This window comes from Myodes glareolus, chromosome 8, assembly GCF_982192425.1.
Source record: "Myodes glareolus chromosome 8, mMyoGla1.1, whole genome shotgun sequence".
Classification (NCBI taxonomy): Eukaryota; Metazoa; Chordata; class Mammalia; order Rodentia; family Cricetidae; genus Myodes; species Myodes glareolus.
The window spans coordinates 2,837,107-2,858,784 of record NC_142033.1 but is presented as its reverse complement, the minus strand read 5'-3'; the positions used below and the strand labels follow the sequence as shown (position 1 = coordinate 2,858,784).

General features: G+C 40.8%; 1 protein-coding gene across 10 annotated transcripts in view; it reads right to left on the bottom strand.

The window, feature by feature from the left end:
- Positions 1-21,678, bottom strand: part of Znf644 (zinc finger protein 644) — a 69,833-nt gene that overhangs the window by 12,752 nt on the left and 35,403 nt on the right. For 5 of the 10 annotated variants that reach the window (XM_048447111.3, XM_048447113.3, XM_085691535.2 and 2 more), the window contains 2 exons: positions 4,314-7,327; positions 3,532-4,137 (listed from right to left, as the gene is read on the bottom strand). The exons of 3 other annotated variants lie outside the window; for them this stretch is intronic. In XM_048447111.3, the coding sequence (XP_048303068.3) occupies positions 3,532-4,137; positions 4,314-7,327 (3,620 nt within the window). The remainder of the gene's footprint in view (positions 1-3,531; positions 4,138-4,313; positions 7,328-21,678) is intronic. 2 more of the 10 variants (XM_085691538.2, XM_048447118.3) reach the window with 2 other exon arrangements.

Below are 21,678 nucleotides of genomic sequence, written 5' to 3'. Positions count from 1 at the left end.
ATTACCAAGGTTTCTGCCTTTGAGTTAGAGTTGCTTTAAACAGTTTGAAGATCAACACTCTGCTTCTACTCGACGGGACTGAACCACTGTGCCATAGGAGGAAGCACTCCTACAGCATTTTCAGAGCACAGGAGAGACTTTTCCCACCGTTTATGAGCCCATTCAGTGCCTGGCTGAGTTCACTGGCACTTGTAGGAGTACTATATCACTAAAGCTGAAAATGGGCAAAATACCCATTCATAACATCCAACCTACAATTACACTCTAAAAATAGATCACTTTAAAAATAAAGTCTTTATTTTTTTGAAAAGCAGGCATTGACAAAGGACTAACGTTGAAAACCTTTTTCTCATTTCTGAATTACAGTGGGCTGGTCACTTTAGAAAACTGGGTCCTTGTTTCTAATTAGACTCATATCTAGTCTTCACTAAAATGTTCCCCACTTTAAATCTGCTTTCATTTTGAAATTATCCAACAGAAAGACTTGTTATATAGCAGAGAACAGTGCCTGGGGACAGCCTACATGGGGCGGTCGTGGTCAGAACCCCAGCTGTGCTATGCTGACTCTCCAGTGCAGGCACAGCACAGCGAGAACACAGTGACTCCCTACTCTCACCGCCTCCCGTCTTCAATGTCTCCAACTGCACGATCAAAGTGCAGGTGCGTGAGAACTAAAACCGCACAGCCAGAGCTCTCAAGAGTAAACTACAGCCGGCAGTTCTTCTCCTTTTCAGACAGACAGGGCTCCATCATCTGCAGATGAAGTCAAGAAATAGAGTGAAGAAGCAGAAGAAAGATACAGCGTAAAGCCAGGCCATAGTAGATGTAACTTGTAGAACATGAGGAGGAACAAGAAGCCAGGCAAACGACTACACGAGGAAGCAGAAGACAAAGACTTCAGAAGAGCAAGAGAAATGAGAAAAGATCAGAAAAAGGATTTTAATAGAAAAAAGATTTGAGCAGTTCTATTTAGGAAAAAAAGTGTATTTTAAAACTTGAGAGAAACGAGATTTGCTGAAGCGGGCAGTTTGAAGAAGTACAGAGGAAAGAATGGCCATGGTGTGAGCAGTGCATTCTGAGTAGGTAGGCCAACACGCTCGCAAACAAGCAGTCCAGAGATTACCTGCAAAGCTGGACCAGTCAACCAAAAATAGCACAGAAATGTGCACCGCAGCACTTCTATGTACATCTAGGTTTAGGAACCCTAAATGAAGGCGAGGGGCATTAAAGAAAAAATATTCTTCCCCTTGAAGATTCAATCTATACACTAATGAATTATTCTATATATTTGAAATTTCACTGTGAATTCCTCTCCTAATAAAGCATCTTTTCCAAAGTAGCACTATTGTCTTTTTCATGCTTTTTAACCAGAGATGTCTTTATTAAAATCTATTAATAAAAAAATTTAGAAATAAAATAGTATAGTTTTTAAAAGAACAGAATTAATATAGACAAAAGTTCACCTCCAATGGGCTATTTTCCCCTAACCAATCAGTATGAGCCAGATGAAAACTAATCACTTTAATGTGTACTCAACTGTTGCTTACCAAGAGGGGCTCCAGCTACCGTCTAACTACTGGCACCAGAGCACTGCACCAGGCAGACGTGCTGTGATGTCTGTTCAAACGTACCTGTGCCAGTCACAAGTGCAGCACTCTTCCTTGGTGCACAAGCGCGGAAATGGTTGGCCAGGCTAACAGCACTTGTAAATGTCGCACTGCACTGCACACACGTTCTAAGCTTCACAGGCATACCTATCATTCAAAAGAAAACTATAATCCAGTTCTCACTTCAAAAGGGGAAATTTTCTTAGTTTAATGTGTGTAGAAAAGCACCACAATAAAGATGATTTTTAAAACGTTTGTTGAGTTGGCTTAGCTTGAATTAAGGGAGTTAAGGGTTAGCAGTTGGCAGTGAGTATTCAGAGCTGGGCCATGCTCCTTGGAAAGGTGGAAGGTGGCCTGAGCTCTGAGCTCCTCAGGAAACACCCACTGTCGCCTTCTGGCAGATGTCTGTGTTACGCACATCATTTTCGAGGCCTACAATAATTCAATGTTGTGATGTGAACAGCACAACTCTGCTGGGAAAGTTCGAAGCTTACAACACAGCAATGGAGAAGGACAAAGTCTAGTGGACAACGTGGTAATCGACGTGCTGCACCCACAACACGGGACAAGGCACGACTAAATCAGGCTTTCCAATGAAGGCTGGAGAGGAGGAGGTGAAACACACCGCTGGACAGCTGTTAGACACAACATTTTATTCAGGGCATTTTATATTCATTAATCTGAATGCTCAATCCATAATGGCAAGTTAATGATTTGAGGTTTTTTGCTAAAATGTTTGTGCTAAATAAATGATCAACAAGCCAATACCACCACAGGAAAGGAAACGTTGAAAAAATAAGAAGCTCTAAACTTTTCAGACAACTCTCACTCCCCGAAAACATTTCAGCAGGTGTCACCAACACTATCATGGTGGTCACAAGAAATTCTGTCTCATGGTGAGCACAACTAACATGCTCTCTGCACTTCATCCTTCTTAAAAGGAGAAAACTACGGCCTTTGAAAGACTCTTTACTTGGAATAAAGCAGTCTACTATCCAGAATCCTGCATCAGAGAAAGCATTGTTGTAGACTATTAATATTCCCCCTAAATCAAAATTACAATAAAATATTAGAGATATTTAGTGCTTGCCAAGAGGTGAATCAGAATTACAGTAATTTGATTCTTTACTAATCCATGGGCCAATTTCTATTAGCTAAGACACGTCAACAGGGGCTCACATACACAAACCTTTCAACACTCTTAACCTCAAAACAAATAAACCCAAAACACCCTTCTAGTGTTTGAGTATAAACCAGACACATCCTTTCCCAATACATTCGAAATATCCCTTCAACAGAAAGAAACTTGGCACACCAGCACTGACAGAGGCACCTGCTCTGCTGCAGAAGAACACAAAACGGTAAAATCCAAAGGCCAAGCAAACATTTGTTCATATTCACTACGGTTCTCCAAAGTCACACCATCCCATAACACAGTGAGCTTCAGAGAGGAGACGCTTGTTTGGGTAAATGGCATCAGGCACCAGTCCTTTGGTCTAAGAAGTTGTTCTGTACTGCCTCGCCTAAGCAGCAGACACCAGCAGCTCAGTTCTGAAAACATCCCTCTGCAGCACTGGCAGAGGCGTGCCAGATCTTCCCTTTCAACAGTGCAGTGCTGTTACATGTCAGCCTCCCATATTACAGTAGCGCCGGTTTTCCCAGGTCAGCTGGTCTGGTGTGTAGGTGTGCGTGTGTGTGTGTGTGCATGTGTGTGTGTGCATTTTGCTTTGTTTCTCGACTTACATTCAGACCAAGACATGAGGCAGAGACTCAGTGCTGCTGGGCATCCACCTCAGCCACAGCAGAATAAGCAGTGTGGTCTGCACATGCGCAAACAGAAGATGCTCAGGAGGCACTGCCCAGAGGCTCCAGCTCACAAAGCCACTTAACTGTGTTCAAATAACAGTCACAAGCGTCCTCTTACCTGAGTGCACAGTCAAGTCCATTTTTTGTGGTTGATACATCAACGGACTGTCGTCGTTTAATGGAAGAACACATTTCTGAACAAATCTCTTCCTTGCCGTCTGGTTATGGATCTTCTGAGGAGAAAGAGCAGAATTCCTTTCGTCCCCCATCCTTTTGTTTCTAAGAAGTTCTATCAGTGTAAGAGATTGGTTCTTTCTTCCACTGGGCAGTTCGGGTTTTGTTTCATCACATTCGTTTAGGAAACTCAGGCGTTCTTCCTCTGATGCAGACACTGACAGAGCCTCTGTCTTTAGGCCATTACGGTATTCATCGAGAGGTAAAACATCCTGAGACAGGAAGTCGTCACCTGACGTGAGTTTCTGAGCTACAAACGGTCTGGGAATGATGCGACGATTGTTCAGGGCCTTTAAAATCTTTTCGTATTTCTCCTCGTTCTGCATCATCTCGTTCAGAACACAGATTGGAGACTTGTGAGCATCCCACTTAGTTTTCCCAAGTCTTTTCAGATGGCCTCTGACATGATTTGATAACCCAATCTTTGTGTCAAACCAACCACCACAGAGCTGACAAGTGTGTTCAGAAGTGGTCTCAGCCTTCTCTACAGCTAAAAGAGACGGTTAAGAGTGGTGTCAGGCTCTTTCACAAATCCCCATCAATGAATTAATTCTGAAATATGAAATTCTGGGATTTCTAAGAAGGACCAAACTCAAACACCATTTCCAACTCCTCCGAATCTCAACAGATTTATTAGGCCCCAACTAACTCCACATGTGAACTTACCTTTTCTAACACGCTTCACAGGCGTCCCTGTGCCAGTTCTTTTGAAATGCTGCATTTTGTCGCTTGTGGCTATTTGTTCTGGCGATACAACATGACGGGCTTCATAGCTTAATCCTGCTCTATGAAGATGCCCTCGGACGTGATTTGACAGCCCAACACCTGTTTCAAATGTGGCTGGGCAATAAGGACACGACTTCTTCTCAAGGGACAGATCAGTCCAGTGAAAAACGGAGCTATGCTTTGACAAAGGTGTTTCTGCATTTTCCAAAGGCTGAGGATCATGTATCTCACGCAAAAAGCTGTCGGTGCCACCATCTTCATAATACTCAAAATAAAAGCCCTCATCCTGATTGTAACTGAGGGCAGCACTGTCCTCACCTTGGCTTTCCATCTTGCTTTTAAATAGAGGCAGTAAGTTTACATGTTCTTGACTAAGACCACTGTAGGTTTCTTCTTCCATGGCCTGTGTAGTGTAGTCACCTAGCTCCACATTATCCCAGGAACTGTCATCTTCTGTCTCGTAACTATCTTTCTTTTCAGCAGAATTAAGCTTTTGCAAAACAACAACAGTCATTTTATGCAGAAAATCAGGATAGCTATCCAAGTCTTCTCCACCAGATCTTTCCTTCTTGGAAGCCTTAACTACTCTTTTGACAGCTACACGCTTGTGGTCTGGTCTTTTGGTGTCTGGACAATGAGGGTCTGAAATAAAATTATTATGAGAGTTATTTGATGATGAAAACAGGTGTGAAGAGTTTAATGAATTAGCCTCTTGTTTGAAAGGAAGTGGGTGTGATTCACCTGATTTTTTGATCATCCTGTAGTTTTCATACTTGTGTCTATATAAATAACTATTTGCCTTGGCATTAGACTTTTCTTTTGCTACTTGATGGAGATACTTTGGCTTTTGGTCAGTGCTGCTTTTTACTGTACCATCCTTGTGGGGAGAGCTGTTTGGATTGCACGCATTTACACCAGACTGGGCAATACTTTTCCGGGCTTTTTGTATTCGGTGTGGACGCTTATGAAATTTTGAAAAATTACTTGATTGTGAGCTTGATGCAAATGTCCGTTTAACATCTTGTTTTAAAGCAGAGTTCTTTGGAAATGTGGCTGACTGTTGTTTTACTAATGGCTTAGTGCAATCGAGATCTACAGACTCCTCAAGGATGTCATTTTTTCTTTTGTCAAGTCCAAGAGGATGACCAAATGAGTCAACACATGATGGGGAATGCAAACACTCCATGTGCTTTTTCAGAACACTCCTGGCTGAAGTAGTAAAGGGACACATTTTACATAGGTACGCAGCTGACTTTTTGGATGAACCTGTAACAGAGTCTTTGATCAAAGCCTTTTTTTGTGTTTTTCTCTGAGTTGCATCTGAACTGACGACAGGACACTTCACTGCAGCTCCGTGGGCGATGCCCCGATGGCACTCCAGCTCGTTCTCCGTGACCGCCATGAAGTTACACTCCTCACAGCAATAGTACCTTTTGTCCTTCTCATGGGTCTTAGCGTGCTGGACGAACGTCTTAGGGCAATTGGTACCAAACACACACTGAGGGCACTGCAATCGTGCGCTTCGTCCTTCATCTTGGAGTTCTTTCAATTCCCGGATTTCTTCCATCAGCTTCTGTCTCCTCTCTTGGTGAATGATCATATGCTTCAGCAGTGAATTGCGATCCCGAAATGTCCGTCCACATTCTCTACAAGCATACGGTCTGGGGACGTTGAGGTGGCGGAAGTGACTGTTCCCATCTAGATGGTACATCATATGCCTGTGGAGGTGCTTCTTCTCCCTGAAGTTCACATTGCACTTTGTACAGGGGTAGAAGGATGGCTCTTCAGCACTGAAGGTAGCAGGGGACTCAGAATCACGCTCTTCACATTTCTTTTTCAAGGTATTTGATATAAAAGTGCGAGTGTGAGCAGGCAAACTATCTTCTCCGCATTTATCTGCATTATAAACTAGGTGCTGAAAAGTGTTCATGGCCTCCAGGTCATCAGCAGATTCGGGCTTCACTTTCGATAACGCATACTTCTGTGCGTCTGTTGCTTGTACCTCCTCATTTTGCCCTACAAAGTCAACCTGTAGCATCTCTGACTTACTGGGTACACGACTCGCATCGCTGAAACAGTCCTGTGTGTAGCGAGTGATTCTGCTGACGTCCATTTTCCGCTTCCTCTTCTTCTCTATACCTGCCACTTTAGGATGGACCGGGGCTTTATCCGCCACTTCTTCATTCGTCATAAGAAACTGAATGAACTCTTTCTGGGGATCCCAGTTTGTATCATTTTCTGGCCTAAATTCATCTGTACCTGAGGAAATCCCTGCTAACGCACTGGCACAATCATCTTTTGCCAATACATCTTTATTACCCTCACCCACCTCTACTTGGTTTAGTAAAGTGCTCTCTGACTTCACACTATTCCCTACTGAACTCGGAGCATCACAGCCAACTAAAGCAGAGGTAGGTAGTTTTTTAATGGAATGGGCTGTGTTCTCAGTATGTGCTACATCTGATAACAAAAACACAACTTGGTGCTGACTTGGTTTTTGTGGTGCAGACAGCTGAAGATCAGCTGCCGCTTTCAAAGCTGAACAAGATTCTGTCGCTGGCTGATCCACAGGCTGTCCAGTGGTTAAAGAGACACTACCTTCATTCATACTGGAAGTCTTTGTTACAGAGGAGTGTGAAACTGGTCCATTAACGGCAGCTCCTGTAGGCAAGGTAAAGTTTTCACTAGAGGCAGCAGGAGCACCGGCAGGAATAAGCAAAGCAGACTGGCCTCCACTTAAGGCTTTTTCTGATCTATCCTCTGATGATTCTTCAGACAGAGTCAATAAATTGTTTCTCTGAAATGATGTCTGACAGTCTTTTGGTTTATGAACTCCACTGTCTTTCTCTGAGATAAAACTGCTGTCATCTTGGAGTTCTTCTTTAGCACCAGGAATATCGGTGTTTATCTTCAAATCATCCATATTGTTGGCAAGATCATTTAACACATTTAGTCTAGAAAATGGAAAACAAAAATTTAGATTGCATGGAAGGCAAGCTAGTGGCATGAATGGAGAACTGGATGTGTACATTCTCACTGGCTTTTCTTTATATTGAAGACACTGATAATTTTCTAGGAATCAAAAGCATTTTAAAGAAACTGGAACCACTTTAAAAACTTTTTAAAGCAAATATTGCTGTTCGAGTTTTCTAGAAATTCTGTGTTCCATACACAGACCACTTAGGGAAATGCAGCATATACTCACACACAACATAAATGAATGCATTACACATTGAAAAAAAAGTTTTAAAAATCATGCATAAATTTATAATAAAAAGAGTTCCCTGGCTTGAACAGACTCACTAAGGACAGTTTCTCTACACAATAGAACTGGAGTTATCAACTGTTGAAAAGAACTGTCTTGTCACCTGGCAACGCGCTCCTGGAGCAAAGTAACAATTATCACACAGTAAATACCCTTATTTATTTATTAATAATAAATAATGTATTATTTGCCATCACTATGTCTTACCTATGCATAAAATAGTAATTTTTACTTCTAAAAAACTTAAAACTGTTTTGCTCTAAAGAAAGTGTTCTGTCAAAATTCTACCAACTAGAAAACTGCTTTATTCATAATGTTCTAGTCATTCTTTATTCAAGTTATCATTAATTATAAGTTACTAATGTTAAAATTAATCAAGTTTTATGCTAAAATTTCATTCAGTGAGATCTCAAATTCGAGGCATTCCCTAAAAGCAAAGCAGTTATAGCATTTATAATCTGACAAAGTGCAGAGACCTAAAGTTTTGTTACAATGACATGTCATAAATACTTAGTTATTTTATACATAATGCGGACTGACATGGAAAGTACTTTTGATCATACGCTGAGTTGTTCTAAGAACGAACAGAGTGTGAAGAGGAAGGAGGTGGCTGTGAGGCAGTCACGGGTGGCCATCTACTCTCGACATCACAGGGCTCTGAGGAGTGGACACACTGTACAACAAGGACACAACCTGGCCACCATCTTGTTTCACAAAATCACATGGCAAAGGTGCAAGGCGGAGTTTATTAAATAAAGGACTAAGTGTTGAGTAAGTAGAAATGCAATTGTAAAATCAAAACTGAAAGAAAAATAGCTTTTCTCTATGAAACCTAGACATACAATTTCAATACAAATCCTACCACGGCTCTGGATCTGGGGTCGGCAACTGCGACAATGGCTACAAATGAAGTATGGCTACTGCGGCAACAGACGGGAGCGGGCGCCACATCTTACTCAGCGCCCGCTATGTGCCAGGCACAGCTGCAGTATGACACACAGTAAACAAGACAGATCTCGTTTTGATTTGCAGATAAAAATAAATCCTTCACAATATCTTTGCGGTATTTAAAACTGTACAGTGAACAACACTATTTTAAGTCAGCAGGGCTCTAAAATTCAATCAGAAACTAAGATATTTTAAGTAGTTTTCAGTTGGAGTATAAATTTCATGCTTTATGGAACATTAACTCTAGCACAAGAATAAAAATCTGTAATAACTATCTCATTTCATAACTTACAAAACATTACTCTTTCGACAAAATATTTAATACATCAAAGATTACAAACAAATATCATAAAAGAGCTCTTTGGCATTATTTATACCAACAATCATTATTCCTTTTCTCACACATTTTAGAATTCTGCTTTGAAACTGGCAAACTTCCACAGTAATAAAAATAGACTTCCAATAAGATCATATTCAATGATATCACCCCAAAACGGTGCTAATGCAGCACCCAGCAGGAGGCTGCACCACAGCCCAGAAGTTAAACCGGCAGCACATAAACATGTGCGGGGAAGCGAGCACAAACGGCAGGAGGAAGTGGGGCTGGCGCTGTCCTCGTGCCCATTCCTGGTGCTTCTTGCTGAGATCAGGAGGGAAGGAAAAGCCTCACTATTAACAACCGCCTCATAAATTTGTGGTGGATGACAATTTTTAACTAGCCTGAAAGACACTTTGTGGTTCTATTTAGTATAACCACAGAAGTAGACAAATATATGCTCAGTCAGTTTGAAGCCTGTATTAGCTTTTCTCAACAGGAAGCAACGTTGCTAACGAAGTGGTGAATTCAGTGTTAATGAGTGGCTTCACTGTTACCACCTCAGAGGTACAGCCTTCCATGTTCTGTGTCCCACCCATCTGTTCTGGTGTTAGAGGGTGAGGGATGGAGCAGACGCTTTCCATTTAAAGCAGCTTCACTGGTGCCCCCTGCACAGCAGGGTGACAAACTATGAGGATGTCATGTCATTTCGGAGGCTGCATCCTTGTTACCAAAAGGGCTTAATAAGATCCTCTAACTTCACATTTGGAAGATACCAAACCAAAAACGTATGAAAAGTACATGTGTAAAACACAACATATCTAGTGTAAAAAAAAAGAGAGAGAGAGAGAGAGAGAGAGAGAGGGAACTGAATTACACTGCTAAAACATAAAACCACGTCTTTACCAGTCAGTTTTTCTTTATGTATACATAATGAAATGTGGCAAATAGTTGTATTTATGAACAACTAACATTTGCCTGGCTGAATCCTCATACTCTATTCTGATATGAAATGCTTCAAGTATTTTATACGATTTCCAGGGCACCGCGAGCAGCACTGCATCATTACTGTCGCACGAGTCAGCTGTAGTGTTGACATCACGTCCTCGGCTTCACGGAGCACTGCGATCACCCAGCTGGGACGCGCTGGACTATAACCCAAGCCCGCACTTTCCACACAGCTCTCCACCACCTCTACATGGACACACACCTGCGCCACCGCAGCAGTGTGTCACTGTAACAGGGAAGAAACCCACCTGAGATAAGCAAGTTTAAGGAAGTTAATCAGTGCTAGAGATGGCTCAGTGGGTAAGAGCACTGACTGCTCTTCCAGAGGACCTGAGTTCAAGTCCCAGTACCCACAGAGCAGCTTATACCTGTCAGGGGATCTGACACCCTCACACAGAGAAACATGCAAACAAAAAGCAATTCATTTAAAAAGTCATATATTATATATAATTATATAACTATACATAACATTATACTATATATTACAATATAAGATATATACTTAAATAAAAATAAGGGAAACTAACACTTAAAACATACTATAATGGTATAATATTTAAAATATTTCAATGTATAAGAGAACTTGAATTTGATTAATTCAAAGTACACCTTAAGATTCTTTAAAATAATGTTTAGATGGCACTATTAAAACCCTTCTATAATCATAGAATCACAGACTCTTCCTCTTAACTGAATTTAAACATGTTCTTTAAACAATTCATACACTTTTTTAAAGCTGCAAATGGGGATTTAGAATCTACATGAAGCGTATTTCAGTTTCTAGAGAAGCATAATGAGCTCTCCAGCTGTAACCGCCTCTAGTTATACTGTGAGCACTAAGAAGCACAGAGGTCAGAGCTGTCTTCAAGATGACAGATCATCACTTATGAGCCTCCAGCTAGGCTTATTGTCTCAGAAATCTCAAACATCAGTATTTTTGCAAACTATCAGCACTTGCTATAACACCCTCGCTACACTCCATCTTGAGGTTACTACAGAAGAAACGAGGTGATAATTGCATATTAACATAATTATTCTGTAATCCCTCTGAGCAAGCTTCCTAGGTCACTCAGTGATTCAGATTAGACACAACCTTCCTGTCATCAGAGCTGTGCTGTCCACTTTCTGTTCATGAATAATTCTTTTTAGATAAAAATTAGCTTAATTTCATTCCCTTATGTACATTATTAATTGTATTTATTGCAAGTAGGTTAACATTCTGTGGTTACTTTTTACATAATGCCAACCTTTGTCATATAGCAGAATTTCACATAAAATGTAGTATAATTCTGCCCTCATTCTAAGTTAGTTCATTAGTAACTGTACTACACGGCTATAAATAAATTATAATGCTGCCCACTAGCTGAGCTCCAGCCAGGCTTTCTCAAACCCTATGTTCATTTACATTAGCCCTCGGATACATGACAACTTCAGCCAGCAATCCATGAGACTGGGTCCAGAAGAGAAGACCGTTCACAAACTGTCATCTTAACTACAAAATAAATCCCAATTAACTATATTTAAATCACTATAGTAGTTAAGTCTATACGTGCTACACACAATTTAACAACAAACAAACCTAATTCTCACCCAGGTTCTACTAGAAGACAAAGTATAATACATATATTATAAAGTATATCACAGAGACAAAGTGTACTATATATCATCCAGGTAGTATCTTAATGTGGGTGTCACACTGAATGAAAATACTATAAAAAGTAAATAACACTTATACAAAAATAGAGGTAAACACTAACCACAATGCTACATAATAACAAAGAGGCAAGTTAATATGTTTAGCTTCACAACCCACTCGGTTTATAATCTACACTACCTGCCAGGAACACTGAAGAACAGAACCCAAGGTTGAAGATCAAGGAAGATAATTTCTAAGGTCCTTTCTTACATGTACAATACAATTTAATTACATTACTAAACTGCAACACTATTTGGAAAAAGAATGAAAATTTAACTACTGGGCTCCAAACACTCTCATTTCACCGTCACTTGGAACGATCTGTTAGTAATCACTAACATGCTGACACAATGGCCCCGAGTTCTAAGTGACGAACACACTGAAACTACAGAGCTATCTCGGAGCATGAAAACTTTCAAGACTCCTAAGGCCAAATGGCAAAGACACAAAAATAACTACAAAAATATAATAGGGTACAGGCATGAAACTAAAGCAAATCATCTACAAAGGTAATTTGTAGTCTTTGTTTCGTTAGTAACAGCCCAAGGCCTGATCTCAGTGCATGTTTCTCTCTGTGTGTGCTGTGTTGCACATGGCACAGATGTGCAGGTCAAAGATGGCTTACAAGAGTTATTTCTCTCTTCCCACCATGTGGGCTTGTGGGATGGAACTCAGATATTCAAGCTGATAGCAGACACCTTTACTCTGAGCCATATCACCAGCTCTCCTTTCCTCAACCTCTATTTCCTCATCTGATGTAGGCGGGCCTTCTGTCTATGTGTTTTTTCATTGGTTAATAAAGAGACTGCCTTGGCCCTTTGATAGGTCAGAACATAGGTAGGTGGGGAAGACAGAACAGGATGCTGAGAGGAAGAAGGCAGTGAGGCAGACGCTATAGCTCTCCCCTCCATGATGGACGCAGGTTAAGATTCTTCCTGGTAAGCCACCACCTCATGGTGCTACACACATTAATAAAAATGGGTTAATCAAGATATGAGAGTTAGCCAATAAGAGGCTACAGATAATGGGCCAGGCAGTGTTTAAAAGAATATAGTTTCCGTGTAATTATTTCAGGTAAAGCTAGCTGGGCGAGTGGCAGGACGCAGCCCACCGGTTCCTTCTACACTCATCTTAGAGTTAAGAATCAGAAATGAAAACCTCATCAGGACTACATGTTAGTATTTGAGGAAATGCGCATCTGGTTCTACAAATGTGACAAGACCCAGTTAGGGAGCTCGCAGGCCCCAGTTATTATTCTGCTAAACAGACACAGTTTCAGGCTGTCCTCTAAAATTTATCTCTGGACTCACAGATTAGAGCAGCTCTCCAAGTAGATGGGGGCTGACAGAGAAACTCACAACTGGTCAGAATGTGAGAGTCAGCGTCTGTGAGCACTCACCCACAGACAGAACACCTACATCATCACCACCACTCAACCGCGCCATGAGTCAGGGAGGACCAGGCAGAGCAGTGTCTTTCAGAGACGACCACTGCACTCATGAACTGCCTGCACAAGACCTGAACCAGACAAGCTAGTCAGCAGTTACACTGAAGGGTCTCGACAGATGACGGCTTCTGTGAGAAGAGTCAATTTTCTTTAAACAGGTGGGCCCCGGCAGGTGGATCATGGTAAATGGATGACCTCACACTCCTGAATATATGGGCAGCTCAAACCAGATTCAGTGGGGGTGGATCTAGGAGTTATAAGGAGGAGAGTATTAGGATCAAAATATATTTTGTGTATTTATGAGACTCTCTGGCAGAAATGGTCTCATTTCGGCTGCAAAGTACCCTGAACAGTAAAACTAGTATAAAAAGACAAGTGAGGCACTTCCTGATCCCAACCTACAGTAGCAAGTGGCAGAAAGGCAGGTCTATAGGCAGACGGCACGTATTTCAGAGTCCACCAATCAATCAACCAATCAATCATCTACGGCAAGCCAACTGTCAACACGGTATAAAGATTACTCCACAGGGAAAGAACTGTCTCTTGAACCAGGTCAGAAATCAGAAATTAAAAACAATCAACAATCTGAAAATCCAGTACTCAGAAGGTAGAGGCAGGAGGATCTCTATGAGTCCAAGGCCAGCCTGGTATATACAAGGAGCTTTAGGCCAACAGGACTGTATAGTAAGACTCTATCTCTAAAAACAAACAAACAAACAAAAACAAACAAACAAAACACAAAAAGTTCAATTTGTAAAGGTTCCAGAGGACAGCATGAAATATGGATTCTTTGGCATCAGAATCATGGGGGACGACTTTGCCAACACAGAAGACCTGTGCAGGGCACCCATCTCTAGTCCCACACTCGGGGCAGAGGCAGGCCTGAGAGCTCTAAATTTGAGGCTAGCTTGGTCTACAGAGTGAGCTCCAAAACAGCCAAGGCTACAGAGAGAAGAGCCCTGTTTTGAAAACAAATGGATGAATGACTGAATGGCCTGTATATCAAGGAGTGTTATTTAAATGTATTAGATAAACGTTAAATATTCAATCACGATATAGAAACAGGTCAACAAGAAAGAACCAAGAACCTGATCAAATTGTCTCTTTAAAATAGATTTACAAATAGGCAAACCACAATGGAAAAATGTTTCACTTTATGGTCACTAAGGAAATAAAAATCAAAGCCTCAAAAAGATAATTCTTCATACCCATAAGATCCTTAGCTTTCATGACGCACTAGGAAACAGCCAGCATGAACTCTCGAAAGCGAAGCGCCCATCTGCAGACAGCAAGCTTGGCAGTTCAGAAAGGACTAAACAGACCCATGCGATCCAGTTCAACACCTAGATAATACATTCAGCAAAAACGAAAACTTACCTCCAAAGAGATTATAGTTTTCAATGCTGGTAACCGAACCCGGAGCTTAACATATTAGGCAAATGTTATACGCTGAACTAGATAATATCTCCAGCCCTCTTGTCTTTACTCACTGAGAAAAGGTCCCACAGAGTTGCCTGGGTCGGCCCTCAGCTCACTTGGCAGTCCAGGAAGCCCTTTAACTTATAATCCTCAGGTTTTAGCTTCCAAAGTAGCTAGTTACAGTCACCAGTCCTGACTCACAGAGCAACTGATATTGAAACCTTTACAGATGGGTTTTCTACTGGCCAGCAAGTGATACATGGATGATGTGCCATGTCCAGAAAATGGAATGTTATTCAACCTCAAAGAGAAACAAATGCAAGCTACAATTTGGATCAATAAGCCAATGAAAAGTAACAAATCACAAAAGGTCATTAACTCTGACTTTATAAAATATTCAGAAAAGGCAAATTTATCCTGGGACAGAGTAAATATACCAGGTAATGAAGGAAGAGAAGACTAAGAAATGATTATGTAACAGGTACACATTTTACGGATGACCAAACAATTTAGATACTATAAGCTAAAGGCTACCCCACAATGTGAAGACACCACACAAAGAATCATACACTAAAAATGGTTATTATATGTTTGTGAATTTCATTTCAATTTTTAAAGAAAGGAGCAATCATAAAATATAATTTATTCTGGCAATATCAATGCAGAAGAAATTTTTACTTCCTAAATCTCTCCAAAATCACCTAGCAAACAGCAAGTCACATACATAATGTGTTCTTTGTAATGTCAAATTAACAAGGTGACCCGGGCCCCCAAAGCGTATGGTCTTTCTCACTAACACAGCAAAAACTATTTTCAGTTGGGTTTTGACTCTTTTTCTGGCTAGAAAGTTCTCAACAGAAACAACAGAAGCCGGGACAAAGGACTAACATCCTAGTTAAAATAAATGCTAAGAACAGTCGGACAAGGGGGTAGAGCTTAGAGGCAAGTGTTTGCCTGGTGTGCACAGGGCCCTAGGGGCCAGCCTCCAGCACCAAGAGAAGAAAAAGAAACCTGGAATTGGGACAGGAGAGAAGAGGGATGTAAGAACTTCTCAGCGCTACACTAATGGGTGTTCCTCCAAACAGGAAAGACTGTACATGGAGAACTGAAGACACAGGACTACATTTTAGACAGGGATCTGAAACTGCTAGGTATGTGGCTGGCTTACGTGTCCCTCAGCTCCTGTGTCAGAAACTTGATTTCTCACACAACAGCATTGGGAGGTGGGCAAGAGGAAAGAAGACTAGGCAGTGAGGACCAGATGCATGAATGGCATCAGCACCCAGCTATCTTGGGAGTGGGTGGATTCTAAGGCGGAGGTCAGGACACTGTTTTCCCTTTCCCCATGTGAGCTTGAGTTACACCATAAGAAAGGCACTCAACAAAAGCAAGCAACCTAAGTTTTGGCATTCCTAAGCTCTGCTGCCAAATAGATCTCTGTTCATGAACCAACCTGGGATTCTCTGTCACAGCAGCACAAAAACCGACTAAGACAATGGGTTAATTAAGAGAGAGAGAGAGAGAGAGAGAGAGAGAGAGAGAGAGAGAGAGAGATCGAGATCCTAATATTTCCTTGATGACTAAACATATCAAGTTAAAACAGGACCACAATGCAAATGCTGAATAAGGAAGAAGGAATAGAAACGCCAGGAAAGTATTTTAGATCCTTGCATTCTCTAAAAACATTAAAACATTAAAATAACTTAATGAAATTAAAACCTCACAGAGAAGAATGCATTTGTAACCATCAAGGGTAAGTTTCCAAGGTGTGCCCTGAGAACCACTGGGGATCCCGAGGCTCTGCAGAGTCCTCAAAATTAAAGCAATTTTCATACTAATACCTCCCTCGCCTTTTCCACTCTCACTCTCTCCTAAGTGTCTCAGGGAATTTCACAAAGGCTGTATGACTTGTGACAGCCCAACATAGTAAAATAAAAAGCAGGTATAAGGATACATAAATCTTCAATTAAGATATTTAAAAGATTTTTCAAAATGTAAAATAATGCTACTCTTCTTACAAAATTACAATCTAGAAAGTATATTTTATAAAACTGCACCATTTATGCTAATGTATTTCAAAATACTATCTTAAAAGAAAGAAGTATTCACATGGTTTCTGCTCACATTCGAATACATCAGCCATCAATTTCAACTGCGCGGGGACACCCTGGCTGTTGCACTGGGTGAGCACGGTGCGGACAGCTAAGCATTTTTCAAGACACCTATGCTACCTGGCCTGAAATGTCAACTGTACCGAGGTGCAGAAACACCAACACAATCTCATAAACCAACCAGAACTTAAAGAGACCTAAGAACAAATAATCTGAGACTCACTAACTTAAACAAATAAAAATGACATTCATAAAAACTGAACAACTTAATACCATATCATGAAGATACTGATTCTACCTCACAGGAGTGAATATATTCAATTTTTTTATAAAAGTGATAATGTACCAAACATTTATGCAAGTGCAAAGAACAAGAGAAGAGGGCAACAACACACTGGTCTGTAAAGACCTCTGTGATGTGGCACAGGTACCAGGATAAGCAGAAACAGATCCACATTGTATGTATGGTCACCTTATTTATGACAACGTGACACATTATCAGCACAGTCTTTTACACACATAAAATGTATATTCGTATCAAAAGGTGACATGGTATGTAAAAATCAGTTCTGGCCAAACAATAAAGCTGCTAAGACAGTTTCTCAACCAACTACTAAATGGCATTGGCTAGATGACTGCCCCATGTGTTGGAGGTGCTTAGCATTTGGTAGACTAGCTACTGGGTGGCATTCCTAACCCAGTGCACAGGATGCCAAAGAACTCTAGCCATTCAGCTGTGGAAACAAAAAATGTCTCCAAGCACTGCCAAGTCAGAGATGTGGGATTAAAGACAGAGAATTGCCTGCAGTTGAGAACCACATCCTTACAACAGAAAAAACAAAACCACAGAGCACAAGAAGCCTGGCTAGAAAGCAAAGCAAAGACCGCCTGGACTACACTAAGGTTGAGGCCTCCGCTCCACAAAGGGATAGTGATACAATGAAAACAGACCATGGCTATGTCTTTGTAGGAAACGTAAGAGCAGTTCAGTTTAGAAGGAAGCTTATAAAAGGGGCTGGAACTAAAGCAGAAGCAAAGAGGGGCTGAATGGCTCAACAGTTTAGTGCACACAGTGCTCCTGCTGAGCCCAAGTTTAGTTCCCAGTACCCAAACAGGACAGCTCACAACTGTCTATTAACTCCAACTCCAAGGGTTCCAATCACCTCTTCTGGCTTCCCTGGGTACTTGTACAGTACACACATGCACAGACACATAACACACATTATTTTTTTTAAATGCACACACAATAGGAAGGTTTCATAAAAGAGAATAGCTAATTGAGCAAGTAATACACTCAGGCAGGGTGCCCAATCAGGAGACAAGACCTCCAGGAGAACCAGATCTAAAGAGGTCAGCAGACCAAACACTGGTTAGGAAACAGGAACCACTACAGGCAGCTGGCGAGGGCACACTTGGAAACAATTCTGGTGTTAACTTCTAATTCCAGCCAAACACACCAACAAAACAGCATCACTTAATCACAAAGTCCTGCACTAAAAGACAAACCAGTAAACCAACTCCAGGTGAAGCACTGCTATACCTGACAAATCCACAGACCTCCCCCCCCACTGCTGATGAAAGGAATCCAGTGGTAAGAGAGTGTGCGATTCTACACCCAGGAACGCTGTGCGCCAGGCATAAAGAGCTGTCTTCTCTCCAGTCAGGGTGGCTACTCTCAAAGAAAGGCCTAGGGACTGGGAAGAGGAACAAACACAGGGTGCTCCAGGTTGTGGGGTTCTGTCCTGTGGCCTGTGTGTGTCACACTGTGTGCTGAACAATACACTGCAACACTTTATTATAGCTATATATGTCTTTTGTTGGGAGTAAAAGTATGTCTGGAAATAAAATTCACTTCTCACACTTCAACTACACTTTGTCTAAACAGAAAATAAAAGATGTTAGAGATCAGTACTGGAGCCTTTAATACGCTGTAAGACTTCATCAAGAATATTTAGTTCTCTTTTTTTTCTAAATATGCTTACCTTGATCACCTAAAAAATAAGTGTTTCTTAGCTTCAAAAGAAAAAAATAAAATGCTCACTTTAAAAAATATTACTAATAAAAACTTTAAGTATTTTCTAATATAAATATTACTAAGGTTGAATGATAAATAGTATCTGAACTAATGGAGGTTTCTTGCAAAAGAAACTGCATACTTCCCTACCCACTCAACTAAGCCTTGGCTTTGATTTTCTTTTTTATGGAATTTTAGTAAAACCCTATTCTAGAAGGCCAGTAATTATCTTATTTAAAAACAAGAACCAAAACAACATCAAGCTTCTCATCATAAACAATTTCTTCCCTGAATGTAATCATGTCTAACACTGTACAGCTAACATTACAATCTAATAATCTAAATTCATTTGTAAGCCATGCAGTGCCACCAAGTGGCAACAATTATTTTTTTCTAAAATACCTCAAGTAATTGAAAGTTAGATTGCAATATTTTACCAAAATGGGGGAGAGAATCAATCTTATAATTCTAGTCAAAGTTTAGAAATCAAGCAGCGTCTTCTGTTTCTGACAAAGTGCACACCTTCTGAGAACTACAGTTACAGCTCATCTCTCCTCCCCCAGCCCTCAGGGACCTGGCTCACTGAGCCCTCACACTCCAGGCTTCCTTGGTCTGGAGCCCTCCCCTCCTTTCCCCTCCCCTCTTGGGCTCTCACTCACACAATTTAATCATCGCTATCCTTTAACTCAGAGTCCCCCAGAGCAGCTCCAGCCTGGCCGTCATAAGAACCTTCTTTGTCACATGTCCATGTAGAACAGTGTCTCTTAGAACTGTCTTCGTCCAACTGATGACTACTGATCTAACTTAGCTATAAAATCCAAGAAAAAGTTTCCCTCAGGAGGACACAAACCAAGCCTGTCATATTCATTGCACTTTGAGCCGTCAGATGATGTTAGACAGCATAAATGAACACACAAAATGAAGTAGGCTAAGTATAAATATCAGTAATGGCCTATGATTGGTCAAGAATTAAAGTTTTCTTTGCTAATGTCAGATATGCTGAGTGTTTCTACGAAACCTCTAGCTCCCAATGAGCTCACAAGCTCCAGTTTATCTGACAGTAAGAAAACCAGGATAGGACAGTGCACACAACACACTCCACACAGTGTACAGGACAGGGCAGTGCACACAACACACTCCACACAGTGTACAGGACAGGACAGTGCACACAACACACTCCACACAATGTACAGGATAGGACAGTGCACACAACACACTCCACACAGTGTACAAAGTCAGGACTTTACTCAGACATGTCCTAACTGGACTTTAGTTAATCAACATGTGATTTACCAAATTCATAAAACTATATATGAAATGAACTTGACATGTACTCAAAACTTTGAAGGCTACGTAATATAATTTAAAACAGTATAAAATAAAGACAAAAGACTGTGTTGAGCAAAAAAAGAAATTTACTCTAAGCTCCTAAATTAAAAATATATTAACGGTCTAATTTCCCTTTAGATAAGAATGCTCTCTAATGTAATTCAGTTGGGGGTTGAGTTGTTTAATATAATTTATGAGAAACAAGTAGACTTTAGACAATGGTTCTAATATTAACCATTACTATTTCTCGAGAAATAATTTAAATCTTTGTAGTATTCATGTTCTATCAATAGCCTTATAAAACAATCTATCAATTGCCTTATGACTGTCTCCAGTTCCAATTTTATAATCCTGACAAATAGTATGTTTTTCTTTTCTTTATGTCAGCATCATAAGAATTAAAGAGACTCAGGATGAATGTGTGGGCTAAGGATGGAGCCCAGTGACCAGAGGACATGCTAAGCATACTCAAAACCTGAGCCCAATCCCCATATCAATGCCTCCAAAAATGATCACAGATAGTACAAAGTGAAGTCATACTAGGCCTGCCTCGAATGGATGACACTTCTAAACTCTTTAGTATGCCTCCCAGACACTGAGGAGTAGACACATTGTATTGAGCATAGTGAACCCAAGGTTACAAATCTGACCACGACATTACAACTGTCATCATATTCTAAAGGCTAAACACATATTCATTACAAAAATCTACGTAACCTCTTTGGCAGACATTTTTAGTAAGCAGTATCTATATTTAATAAGCAATCCCAAGTAATTACTTCAGCACATATAATCATTCAGTTACACAGGAGACTATATACATGCTGAAACGCTGACCTCCAACACTTCAATGAGACAGACAGCTTCTGGAGGCAAAATAAACTGAAGGCCAGGCCCTGATCCGGTCTGAAATATCTCTGTAAGAGCAGATGAGCACATAAAGGGCTATCAAGGGTGGAAAACACAGAAAAAGTCCAAAAACAGCTGGACAGCGACTATCTTCAAGTCAAGGCAAACTCAGGAAAAACTACACAGCAACAAATGTCTTGATCTCAGATTGCCGATCTCCAGAAATGTGAGAAAGCAGACTTCTGTCGCTGAGGTTACCATGCTTGTGGCATGTTCTGACAGCAACACAGCTATACCATCACACTTAACATGTCTGCAATCATACTTTAAATGCATGTTCAATTGTAACATAGATACATTAGAGATTTCTTTTCTTTTCTCTTTTTCCTCGAGGCAGAGTTTCTCTGTATAGCCCTGGCTATCCTAAAACTCACTATGTAGGCCAGGCTGCATTGAACACAGATTTCCTTGCCTCTGCTTCCTGAGTGCTGGAATTAAAGACAGCGCCAACACACCAGGCCCAATACATTAGTGCTTTCCACCCTCTGAAACACCACTAAAGTCACTTCTACCACACTAAATGCTGATATAAACAGAGAACCTATTAAAACATATGAACTGATTTGACCGAGGGAAGTGGTGGTCCCTGCCTACATGTATCCCTACAAACCCAAACAGCGTGAACTAGATCCCAACTTGGATAGACAACCATGTCAATTTCCTTAATCACAAAGAATAGCTTAACTTTTAAATACCTGATATAAAAAGCTATGAACATTCTCTTGCCCATAGAATAGAAAACTTAGATCTAGACTCCACACTAAAGGTCATTTTCTATACCGAGACAATGGTACATCAGTATTAAAATCTCCAGATGTGCTTCAGAGAGAACTTGAAATCTGC